Here is a 12,830-nt window from a genome sequence, read left to right on the forward strand (position 1 = left end):
GACCTATCTGTGTCGGTGCGACGTGAGGCAACTAGCAAAAAAAAAGTTTCCCTTAAAACAGCTACTGCTATTCTTTCCCTTGCAAGTGAATGAAGGGACACCATTTCGCTCATAGTAAGAACTGTAAGTATTTTCTCGGATTAAGTTTAATTAAATCCTCTCAAGCACGCGAGAAACTAAGTTTCATTCTGGAGAACATTTTTATAAAATAACGTTGCACATTAATTAAAGATTAATTCCATTATACGTCACGAAGCCTCTGATGGAGTAAAATGTAAAGGATTCTATTCCGTAACCTCACCACTGCATTTCCAGCCCCTTCTATCCCCAGGAATTATCCTGGTACTTACACCGACTGTAGGTGGAGTGAACTGTAGGGCCATGTGCTTCTTCAGAAATGTCGCCGTACAGAATTCCACAAAATACATGCTCGCATAAAGTTAAGTACAAATATTATTAAAGATCTGAACAAGATGCGAGTTTGATGGCTACCGCACTGCAATATATGCACAGAATGTTTACCAAGACGAGTAGTACCACCGAAAGATACAGACAATCGAACAACAGATTAATGACTTTTACGAACACTTAGGTTTATGAAAATAATCATAAGGGTGTACAGTGCCACCGACACCTCATAAATCCTGAGAAAGTTTTCTTAGGTTGAAAGTGAATAACCATTCAAATCTATTAAAAAACTTAGCTTGATTTTGATAAATATATTTCCTTGCGCTTACCAATCTTTTTGTCCTCCAAAATAAACTGCACCATAATTATTTACAAGAAAATCATTGTTCTTTCCAAATTTGATGTTTATGTCCGTTGGGGATTGAATCAGTTTTGTGCATTACATTTACACCGTAGAAGGGCGCTTTGCGCCAAGAGTCATTTAGAGAGGTAAAGCAAAGTGGCGGGTTATTGTACCTCTCTTTGTTTGCTCACCAGCTTCCTCTTTTCCAACCAGGAGCGTACACTGCCAAAAAGCTACCTCTCTCCGACTCTTCAAATCCTCTAACGACTCTTGGCGGCGAGAGAGCTGAATGAGAAGGGTTGGGAATGAAACCGAGTGGGATTTAAAAAAGAAACAAGGAAAAGAGGAACCAAATAATGTTATGAATGGTAAAAACATTAAGCTAGTATTGCTTGTATATCTGAGGATATAATGTTTAGAACAGAGAGAGACCAATGTTTATGCCAAGTTAAACGACAGGCAGATATGAAAATCCAGCCAGGAACTGTACGTCATGTCAAGCGAATACATAATAATGTTACAAGTTTTACGTCCCAGTAAGTACTACTGCGGATTTCAGAGACACCGAGGTGCGGGATTTTGTCACGCAGGACAATTTACGTAGTAACGAAATTTCAACAATATGTCGTTTTAGAATCTCCTATTCAGTTACCATTTACATGTTTACCATGTAACGTCAATTATTTACACTTAACCTTTGCGAACATCTATTTTAAAAAATTCTTAAAACACACTTGCTGTAAAATCATGCTTCACATGTGGGGTAGGCCTACTTCAATAATAATAATAATAATAATAATAATAATAATAATAATAATAATAATAATAATAATAATAATAATAATAATAATAATGCCGAGCTCGATAGCTGCAGTCGCTTAAGTGCGGCCAGTATCCAGTATTCGGGAGATAGTAGGTTCGAACCCCACTGTCGGCAGCCCTGAAAATGGTTTTCCATTTTCACACCAGGCAAATGATGGGGCTGTACCTTAATTAAGGCCACGGTCGCTTCCTTCCCACTCCTAGCCCTTTCCTGTCCTATCGTCGCCATAAGACCTATCTGTGTCGATGCGACTTAAAGCAACTAGCAAATAATAATAATAATAATAATAATAATAATAATAATAATAATAATAATAATAATAATAATAATAATAATAATAATAATGTGCGACATCTGGAGAGGCCTGGTGCAGGTCTTAACGAGTTTACACCTTATGGGTGACCTGGAGCCTGTTCCACGAACGAACTTTGCAACTTTTCACTTTGCACTTTTCAGTTCAGATTTTGTTCCACGATCACTTTTCAGATTGTCCGACTCGTTGGCTGAACGCTCAGCGTACTGGCCTTCGGTTCAGAGGGTCCCGGGTTCGATTCCCGGCCGGGTCGGGGATTTTAACCTTAACTGGTTAATTCCAATGGCACGGGGGCTGGGTGTATGTGCTGTCATCATCATTTCATCCTCATCACGACGCGCAGGTCGCCTACGGGAGTCAAATAAAAAGACCTGCACATGGCGAGCCGAACGCGTCCTGGGATATCCCGGCACTAAAAGCCATACGACTTTTCACTTTTCAGATTTAGCTTGCAAAGTGAAAAGTGAAAAGTTAGGAATCTTTTCAAGCCTGTTATGTTCCTCCATTGGTACAGAAATGCAAAGTGCAAAGAAATGAAGTGAAAAGTTTTCATAAATCTTGCAAAGAGATGATTCCCTTTTCATATGTTAATTAACAAGTATGTACATTAGTTTCTCGGCGTAGAATTTGGTTTAGTGATACAAACACGTTACGACGTGAGCTTTTGTTAGCATCAAGTGAGGACAGTGATGAAGAATACAATAATAGAACGTACAAAGACAGGATTAATTTTCATAACCTCACTTCGACGTAATATCGCGAGAGATTTCGTATTAACCCAACACAGGCTGACTATATATTCTTGAAATGATCGATCATTTATTGAAACATGCAACAAAAAGAAGTAAATTCCTTTCCGAAAAAGAACAAATTCGTATATGCTTACACTGGTTAGTAAATGGTGCCCAGCAGCACGGTGTAGCAGCAATGCATGGGAATGTTATAGTAAATGTAATTTTTCCTAACAGTACGTTGGCCTGATAATCCACTCAATATAGCGACGGGATTTCTAATAAAGGGTGAATTTCGTTCTGTGTGTGGATGTGTTGACGTTAGCCTACTCTCGTTAACACTGGCGTGTCATCATTTGAGAGGTTATCTTTAAAGTTGTCAAAAAAAATTTCACGTTTCTCTTTGACAACTTCCAGCACAGCCAGCTTCTTGTAATAACCTTTTTTTTTTTTTTCATGATAAAAATGTTAACGGTACGACAATTATACCGCCAAGTTCGCCGCGAAAATAATAGCATTAAAATCATCGAGTATTGCGCCTATACAGCTTGCTCATGGAATAAACTCGATCGGATCACTCATTCGCAAAGACTTTTCACTTTGCGAAGAAATTGAAAAGTACAACCTAGTTCATGGTGGAACAGAAATACTTTGCACTTTGCAAGAATTGATAAGTGAAAAGTTGAAAAGTTCGTTCGTGGAACAGGCCCCTGATCATCTGTGAGAATTAATTTTAATGCTGAAAGCGGCAAACATCCCTACCCAGTCCCCGAGCCATCGGAATCAACCATTGTAAGTTAAATCCTCAACCTGGCCGGAAATCGAACCCGGGGCTCCTTGTATCAAATGCCAGCACGCTAACCATTTAGCCACGGAGCCAGACAATTGAATGATTTCTATCAAGATATATGCTAATCATTAATCTTTCATTCGTTGGGCTGTTCCTTAGTAGCGAGTGCATTTTGAGTTTTTACTTGGAAAGTTTAAGGTTCGGGGTTTGCTGATTCTGCAGCAGTTGGAATTTTTAACCCGTTAGCTCTGTAACTGGTAGCACTACGTAGGATTGCTCATCAGTTTATTCTGCCGCTCACTCACTACGATCCTTGCCGCCATTTTTTATTCCTTTTATTTTCGTGGAAATGTGTGGTCCATTTGCGTGGGCCTGTTGTCTAGGTGGCGTGCCACATGCGACCGTGCCGCATGCGACCCGTGCCACTAGCGACCGTATAATTTGTAACCGTGCCGGATGTGACCGGCGTTGACAAGCAAATTGTCATTTGATAAGTTGTGTCATCACCCAAGATAAGGTAAGCTAAACGAAGTGCAATGCCATTTCAATAAGTCCTATAAGCAGCTACTGCCCCCTACTTTACATAACACTTCTGGGGGAAACTCGTTTTACAATAAGAAACATGGTGATGCGTTTACGTTTTTACCGGGCGAGTTGGCCATGCGGTTAGAGGCGCGCGGCCCTGAGCTTGCATCCGGGAGATAGTGGGTTTGAATCCCACTGTCGGCAGCCCTGAAGATGGTTTTCCGTGGTTTCCCATTTTCACACCAGGCAAATGCTGGGGCAGTACTTTAATTAAGAACAGGGCCACTTCTTTCCCATTCCTAGCCCTTTCCTATCCCATCGTCGCCTTAAGACCTGTCTGTGTCGGTGTGACGTAATGCCACTAGCAATAAACATATCCTAATTCTCTGAAATTATTTACGACTTAGGCCTACTTATTTATCGTGTCCTATTAATACCAGGAGTGTCCGAGGACGTGTTTGGCTTGCCTGGTGCAGGTCTTTCTACCTGACTCCCTTGGGCGGCCTGCGCGCCTGGATGTGGGGTTATGATAATGAAGTAGGGAGAGACGAAACTAGGTTTCGGCACGTAGCCTACTCCTCTCGAATAATACCAAGGGGTCTGCTCAACGCTTTACGTCTCCATCCGACGGCCGAATCACCATCAACAGCATCATATCCCCTCACTCCATTTGAACACTGCGAAAAGGTTTGTATTTGAATCCCGGCTTTTGGCATGCAATCTAGTGATTAGAAACTGTCTACCACCAACTTTCCTACCCTGTCGGCCAACATTCTGATGGTGATTTTTTTTTTCATCCAGGCTAAGTGGCTTAGACAGTTGAGATGCTGGTCTTTCGAATCCAACTTGGCAGGTTCGATCCTGGCTCAGTCCGGTGGTATTTGAACGTGCTCAAATACGTCAGCTTTGTGTCGGTGGATTTACTGGCACGTAAAACAAGTCCTGCGGGACTAAATTCCGGCACCTCGGCGTCTCCTTAAACCATAAAAAGTAGTTACTGGGACGTAAAGCCAGCAACATTATTATATTTTTCTTTCAACCAATGGCACTCGAACCTGCTAACAACGGTGTCAGATCTTTATTTTAGAAAAGACCAAGTTAGCTACTTATAAGCAATCTGCCACTTGGTGACAGCCCTTAATGCAGATCAATTGTAAGTGATTGATGGGTCGTATGCGGCACGGTGCTTATCCGCTCGGTCGCTATTGACACGATAATGACCGGGTCGCATCCGGCACGGTCGCATCTGGCACGTAACCGTTGTCTACTGATAACGTCCCCTTAACAGTTTCCAGCTTCTGCGATGTGGGGAGAGGGGTTAGATTCCTCTCTTCTTGCCGCTCTGTTGTATAAGGATGTGAGCTATTTCCCTTGCGTACTTTGTTTCATTATGTACTAGGCTGGATCGTACTACACATGTGTAGGTTTCGTACACGGAAAAAAGGGCTGTAATTCACCTTTCAGAAAATACTGAAGAATTCGATAAACTGTACTGATGAGTCATACAGCGGCCCTCAGAAGCTTGTAAAAGTATCTAGTCAGGCCTAGCGTAAGCCAAGCTACATCTTACCGAGTTCACTTATCAATTATTATACTTCGCCCTGCCGCTGAACGCTGCCTGTCTGTGTCAAATGAGATTTTTGAACGACGGAGGAATAGTCTATTCGACTCTCCATGTCGTATTATGTCGGTATGTATAAGATCTTTAACGACAAATTTGGTGTTTACCTGACTAAATTAAAACTCAGTCACAGGTCGCCCAATAAGATCTGATTCTCTGCCATATGGTAGAGTAAACCAGAATGTCGAAATTCACACGCAGGCAGCCTAGACAGCGTCAAATAAAAATGCCTGCACATGGTAGCTGAGGTCATACGATTATTATTATTATTATTTTGCTATTTGCTTTACGTCGCACCGACACAGATATGTCTTATGGCGACAATGGGATGGGAAAGGCCTAGGAATGGGAAGGAAGAGGTCGTGGCCTTAAGGTACAGCGCCAGCATTTGCCTGGTGTGAAAATGGGAAACCACGGAAAACCATCTTCAGGGATGCCGACAGTGGGGTTCGAATCCACTATCTCCCGATTACTGGATACTGGCTCCACTTAAGCGTCTGAAGCTATCGAGCTCGGTATTATTATTTATTATTATTATTATCACCGAAGTTACATTTTTATTTATAGCCCTTCAAGCATAAGATATAACTCACCACCACCACCACCACCACCACCACCACCACCACAGTAAATACCAAGACAGCATCTTATTTTCAATTCTGTAGCACCTACGATAAGACCCATAGTAATTGTGGATTACAGTAGCCAAACTAACATCGGCTAACTGACATGTCCTTCGTGCTGTAGTACACGGTACTGTTGAACATACCCCTAAACGGAGTAAGCAACGAAAGGTCAGAAATGGAATAAAACACCAGACAATATGTTTCACTGAACAAGAAGTATGAACTAAAAGTAGAAGTATCCGGTAACTGAAGATAATCATAAAGCAATATTAATAATTTGAATGCTGATCTTGTCTTGGAGAGCATTTCCTGATCTTTTCCAACGCGAGACATATTCTTCGAATATAACCTACATCTTACCAGGTGTGAGGAAATTCTAAATGAAACAATTCAGTTGGAACGACCACTTCCTACACGTGTGTACGGCTTCCGGCGTGCGATCTCTTTCAACCAGACCGTCGCTATTGTTTTTTGGTAGAACAATCTCTAACAAACTTTCCTTGCACCTTTTATCACCAAGCAACACCTATATGGGAGAGGGTGCAACAGAAAGTTACACCATCTTGTAACATTTTAATACTGTTGTTTGAAATGCTCCCTACTTGAAGACCACGAAACAACAAGCAAACTAATCTCCCGGTGTTCGAGGCTTGTATTTACATGTCTCTAGACAAGCAGTAAGTAATATTGGTTTCTACACTTCGAAAATCTAAAATAGATTTGGACACATTTAATTATGCATAGCAATGAGTGCTTAATACTGGGAGCTGGTGATACGGTGAACAGCGTACTGCGTTAGTATGGTTAGTGCGATAACTTATCACAATCGTTTGTTCTGGTGTCCGCGTTTATAATTAAATCGAACTAAGATCGAGAATGCAATAGCTTCTGTCTACAAATATTGACCATCCCCATCAACATTAAATGACAAGACTCTTCAAGGACGGACAAACGGACGAGTGCTGTTAAGTTACAGCCGGCAATATGGCCACAGTTGTTAACGAAATATGACTATTAATGTTACACCCATTCTTGAAGATAACTGAGGCTGAAACTGCTCGTTATTTCATATTAACCAGTGTGATTTCATATTAATCATGAGATAGGCCTATTTTAAATACATAAAAATTAAGTTTTTAGCTTCATGAAATCACTCGCATGTTGAATATTGCATTATACTGACGGATTTTTTATTACGGACATTCGAGTTAAGGCTTTAATTACAAACGAATCGATAGGCCTATTCCAAAGGGAGTTATAGCAATATTTGCCTTGTTTAATTCCTCATTAGGTAGTATAAGAGAGACAGTTTTTGAAGTTCAGTAATTATTTTTATTTGCGGTTGTAGTAAATATTGTTCGGGTTTTTGGTTTCTCTAGGAAGCGCTCACTTAGGAATATACATGTACGGAAAACTACTTGTCTGATGGTAATGGATTTTTAATATGTTATAACCACATGTATTTGTAGTGTAATACTCATGTTACAACTTTTTTCAATCACCCCAAAAGAAATTCTTATCATTTTTCTAAAGCAACTCTTTCTCAGCCCAGGATAAACTTCCAGCAGGAAACTTGGGCTTGTTTTGAAGCACTGTCATGGTTATCACTTACCAGAAACTGCAAGAAGTGTAACCGTGCGGTGTGGTACTGAATTTATGAATAGTAATACTGAAGGGAGGTTTTGTGTACGCCGGAGCGTGCGATTAACAGCGGACGGGATGGAGAAATCCTTGATGATACAGTGGTTCCTTTCGCTTTACCTTTTTCATTCTTTATCAAAAATTCGCTAGCCATGGACTACCAACACCACTGTGAATTCGTCCTATTGTTTTTGCATTTGAAGGACTCGCACATTCTCTCCCCAAAACTCACCGTACCCAATCGGTAATGTGAGAGTTGTGTAACCAATAGAGACTGGACTTCTAGGCAGTAATAGGTTAGTAACAAGTATACACTAGCCTGCACAACGGTTATGCTATGGGGTTTGCAATAGGAGTACGACCCATCGGAGCCTCGAAAATGTATGTAACTCTCGCTACATTATGAAAGAATAGGCTAGAAGATGGAGGACACTTCTCATAACCAAACTAGTTTGCATTCTAAACTATTACAGCCTAAAAATCCGAAATCTAGTAATCACTGTACTCAATTTCGCTGACGTGTCCGCTGTTCGCCCCACTGCCCTCTACTAACTGCGATAAACAAACACTAGCGCCGCCTCGCCCAAGTGCAATCTGTCTTGAATAAATAATAATAATAATAATAATAATAATAATAATTTTAACGTCCCACTAACTAACTTTTTACGGTTTCCGGAGACGTCTAGGTGCCAGAATTTAGTCCCGAAGACGTTCTTTTACGTGCCAGTAAATTTACCGACACGAGGCTGATGTATCTGAGCACCTTCAAATACCACCGGACTGGGCCAGGATCGAACCTGCCAATTTGGGGTCAGAAGGCCAGCGCCTCCATCGTTTGAGCCACTCAGCTCGGCTTGAATAAATAATACCTTCGAGCCGAGTAGCTACCCTGGTCTATGTAGGAACTACTACGAAGTGGGTGAATCATTAATGAATCCTAAATACTTTAGCATCACCACTCACTAACTTTGAGACCCTTACAATTTTTTACAAGCTGCTTTACGTCTCACCGACACAGATAGATCCTACAGCGACGATGGGATACGAAAGGGATAGGAAAGTGCTAGGAAAGGGAAGGAAGTGGCCATCGCCTTAATTAAGATACAGCCCCCAGCATTTGCCTGGTGTGAAAAATCGGAAACCACGGAAAACCATCTTCAGGGCTGTCGACAGTGGGGTTCGAACCCACGCCTCTAACATCCTTATGTTTCAAATTTGGAGCGTTGGTATCTCATGTGAACTACGTTTACCCAGTAGTAGAAAAGCCTGTCCTACAACCACTGTGATGGTTCCAATATCGGTTCAAAAACTCCAATATTTAAGTAAACAACAGAAAAACGAAAAGTCTGTATAGACCTGGAGAGCATGGTAGCGACTCTTGCATATAATCGAAAAGAAAATATAAATAAATATAGCAATCCACATACGCTAATTTTCATCTGGAGTAATTTCCGAGAACATGAGGAACTGTGAATACTTTACCTCGCTTGTTACTAACACAAAAATCCCTCCTTCGATAAAAATAATTACTGTATGTCCCATACAAAAGATCTCTTTAGGGTAGACCAGACCTTATCTCACGAGGTCGCGCAATCCTGGAATGACATTTTTTGTAATAAAACACATCGACTTTATCTTAAAGCGGAGAGCACACGGCAGCTGTCACTCCCAGCACACAGGCTATCAATAGAGGATCGATTGGTCCACGAGTCTCCAAGCTACCAGCAAAAATACATTACTAGCCTTCTGTCTGGCAACACGTTTAACACAAAAGTGAAAAAAAGTTCTCTACTGTCAGCGCTAAGCAAAGGGAAGTGAGCAAGTGTTGGCGTCTTAAATAACGAATTGTAACCTTTCATCCTGAAATCACTTTCATTTGTTTTGTTTACTTCATCGGTCTACTCATTACTGTTGCAATGTGTAATCTTGTGCATTCTACAGTGTGTTAATATCTGTCAAGACTTTTCTGTAGGATTTGGCATTCATTTTCTTTCAAATGTTTTACGGAAAGTAGCGATTGTCACAAATCATTTCTCACTATTGACTTTTGAAAATACCAGGTGCAGTTTCTAGCGAAACGTTGGGGGCTAGAAACCCAATCTGACCACGGTCTACAATCCCGAGATTTTTAAATTCACACATAGTTATTAAATTGTGGTCCATTGATGGTTAACAGCGAATACCAACTATGTGCCGTATGTCTCGTACTTTGATGGCAAATAAATGAATGGCGTGTGGCCTCCGGAAAGGCCCGATGGAGGTCTTTCTCGAGTGGATTCCTATAGGTAACCTGCGCATGTGGGAAGATAGGGCCCTAGCTGTGATGAATTCTAATGTTGAAAACTGCCCACCCAGCCAGCCCCCGAGCCATCGAAATTAACCAATTAAGGTTAAAAAATCCCCGACCCGACACCCCTCGGACCCAAGACCAACAAGTTAACAATTTAGCCATGGAGCCGGACATAGTTAATAAAAATAACAGAGTGCAACCACTATCCTCAATATCCCTTCATTATCTTCGAACTAAAATTAAAATTCTGTCCTTACCCATATCATTAAAGTCTGTACATCTGTACCTATGGAAGGTAAGAGGTACGACAAGAGTTTAAATAAATACATTAATGCAATTTTCCTAAGAGACAGTGGAAAACGAAACAGTGATGAAGTTAGGAAAGACATGGCATTAGTCTACTAGTCTTAACTATCTTGTCAAACAAAGCCAAGGACGGCCATAAATAATTTAAAATGTGGAAGATGGAAGAGAGATTATTGTCAATTTGGTAATTTCTCCCCAAAACAACACAAGGCACACAGCGCATGGTCAGCTTTGGATGCCAATACAATCAATATAAACAATTATTTGCAGCTAGCCATTAACGGATCACAACTGCACGGAAATATAAAAGAAATAAATATCTCCGACAACTGCTACTTTACATACAACACTTGGAAAGAAAATGCCAAATTGTACGAAATATGTTTCTACTGGATATTTACACACTGTAGAATGCACACGTTTACACATGGCAACAGTAATCAATAGGCCAATGAAGTAAACAAGGCAAATCAAAACAAAGTCGAACTGTTCAAACCTGGCCATGCGCGCCGCAGACTCTGCAAGTGGGCGTCGCCAAACAGACGCTCATACAGGAACATTTATGAATTTCACAAAAATACACTAACTGCATGCAGTCTTCACATTTACGCACATATTGAATATGTTCAATCAAATTAATAGAAATAAATGACAGTGAATACGTTTTATTTGGAAGCTTTCTCTCATTCCTAAATTATAGTATGGAAATCGTATAGATGCATTTTACAGCCTCTTCCTTCCCATCTGTTATCAATAATTGCTTGTTACGATGCATTTTTTCTATTTTCATTCGATTTCTGACTTCTTAATTGACGCCACAAACAATATAAATATATAATTTCCAAAACAAATCTATAACTTACCGCGGGGAATAATTTATACGATATGACAATTATGAAGTACGCCTTCGAGGTAATCTTAATATTTCAAGAAAGGACGCGGCGATTATTTCATAAGATAAATGCTTTTGAATGGAGTACACAATAAATACGTTTAAGCAAGGTTTTCTTAAGCTTCTTCCCCTCTGGTGATTAAATCTGCAAGCTTATTGCACTTTAATTACACTTTTAAAAATAACTGGGTGTGAAATAATAAGAAATACGATTCCAGCACGACCGACATTAGAATCGTTACATTATTCTGAATTACTGCAGGGCGTGAGGGCTTAGTTACAGTGAGTGTTTCCTGCAAAACTCCACTTGATAGTATACAGAAATATTTATGCATTTCACAAAAATACACCTACTGCATGCAGTCTTCATATTTTACGCATATATCGAAGATGTTCAATGAAGTTAAATGACCGTGAGTAAGATTTATTTGGAAGATTTCTCTCATTGTATCTAGTCTTCAGATGATTCAGCAAGTTGAATTTCGAGTGTGATCTCTATAACAATCAGTACACGAAGAAACGAAGGTATTATCAGCCGTATTTTCAGGTTTGTCTCCTTTTAACGTAATGCCTTAAGAGTGAGACAACTTAAGCAAACCACTATTGAAGATAAACAACAAACCACATACCTATCACCAACAGCACCACATTATACTCATGTTTTGTTCCATGTTGGCTCCTGCAACATATTTCGAATTCCTGGATCCTTTTAAAACAACATTGCATTCACTTCACTCGGTGTTAGTACGTTCACCTCATTCAATTTCTGGAACGCTCCTTACCGGCAATTTCTGCTGCTTTATAATTACAACACTTGATAATTTCGATTTTATCGTACTCTCCCCAAACCAATGGGGAATTTCAATATCCTTCATCAAGGACAAAATACTAGCGAACAAAATCCATATATAGTAATTGTATTTTGTCCAGCAGTGTCTTTTGACTACACAAGGGCTCGCATTAGAAAACTATAACTACGTGATTCACGACGAACGTATTCACAAAAGAGTAATTCAAATAAATCATGGCTAAATAAGTTCATATTATGTAGCTTTCATTTTATATTAGAAATATATCAGGAGTGAACGGAAGTTAATCCCTAATTCGATACACATAACAGCAGATCAAGGTTGAAGATAATAGATTAAATCCAGAGAAAGGATTAAGGCGGCACTAACCTAATCCCATCCTCTTCTTGAACTTCTTTAGCACCTTCATCTTGCTGCGAATGGGCGCGAGTATATCGTCCACTGTGCACTGTGTAGAGGGGACCCCCATCAGCACTGAGGGCCTTGCGAGTACTGAGCTCGCCTGGTTCCCGTCTCGCAGCTGCTACACAGCCACGAGGCGGCCACCAATCGCCGCACGCGACCCCCACCTGCCTTGCCCGACCCTACCCTCATACTACATCAGAGTTTTTCTAATAAAAAGGGTTTAATACTAAATGTAGTTCTTAGGTCATACTTCTCGGCAGGAGTAGTGGGTTAATAGGAATTATTGTGGACCGACAAGCCTCCTCTC

At 40.5% G+C, this 12,830-nt stretch overlaps 1 protein-coding gene across 1 annotated transcript in view; it reads right to left on the bottom strand.

Moving 5' to 3' along the window:
- Window positions 1-12,591, bottom strand: part of neur (E3 ubiquitin-protein ligase neur) — a 115,298-nt gene extending 102,707 nt beyond the window's left edge. The window contains exon 1 of the mRNA XM_067135564.2: window positions 12,488-12,591. Within this exon, the coding sequence (XP_066991665.2) occupies window positions 12,488-12,587 (100 nt within the window). The 5' untranslated portion in view covers window positions 12,588-12,591. The remainder of the gene's footprint in view (window positions 1-12,487) is intronic.
- Window positions 12,592-12,830: the final 239 nt, after the last annotated feature.

This window comes from Anabrus simplex, chromosome 1 (assembly GCF_040414725.1).
Source record: "Anabrus simplex isolate iqAnaSimp1 chromosome 1, ASM4041472v1, whole genome shotgun sequence".
Taxonomy (NCBI): Eukaryota; Metazoa; Arthropoda; class Insecta; order Orthoptera; family Tettigoniidae; genus Anabrus; species Anabrus simplex.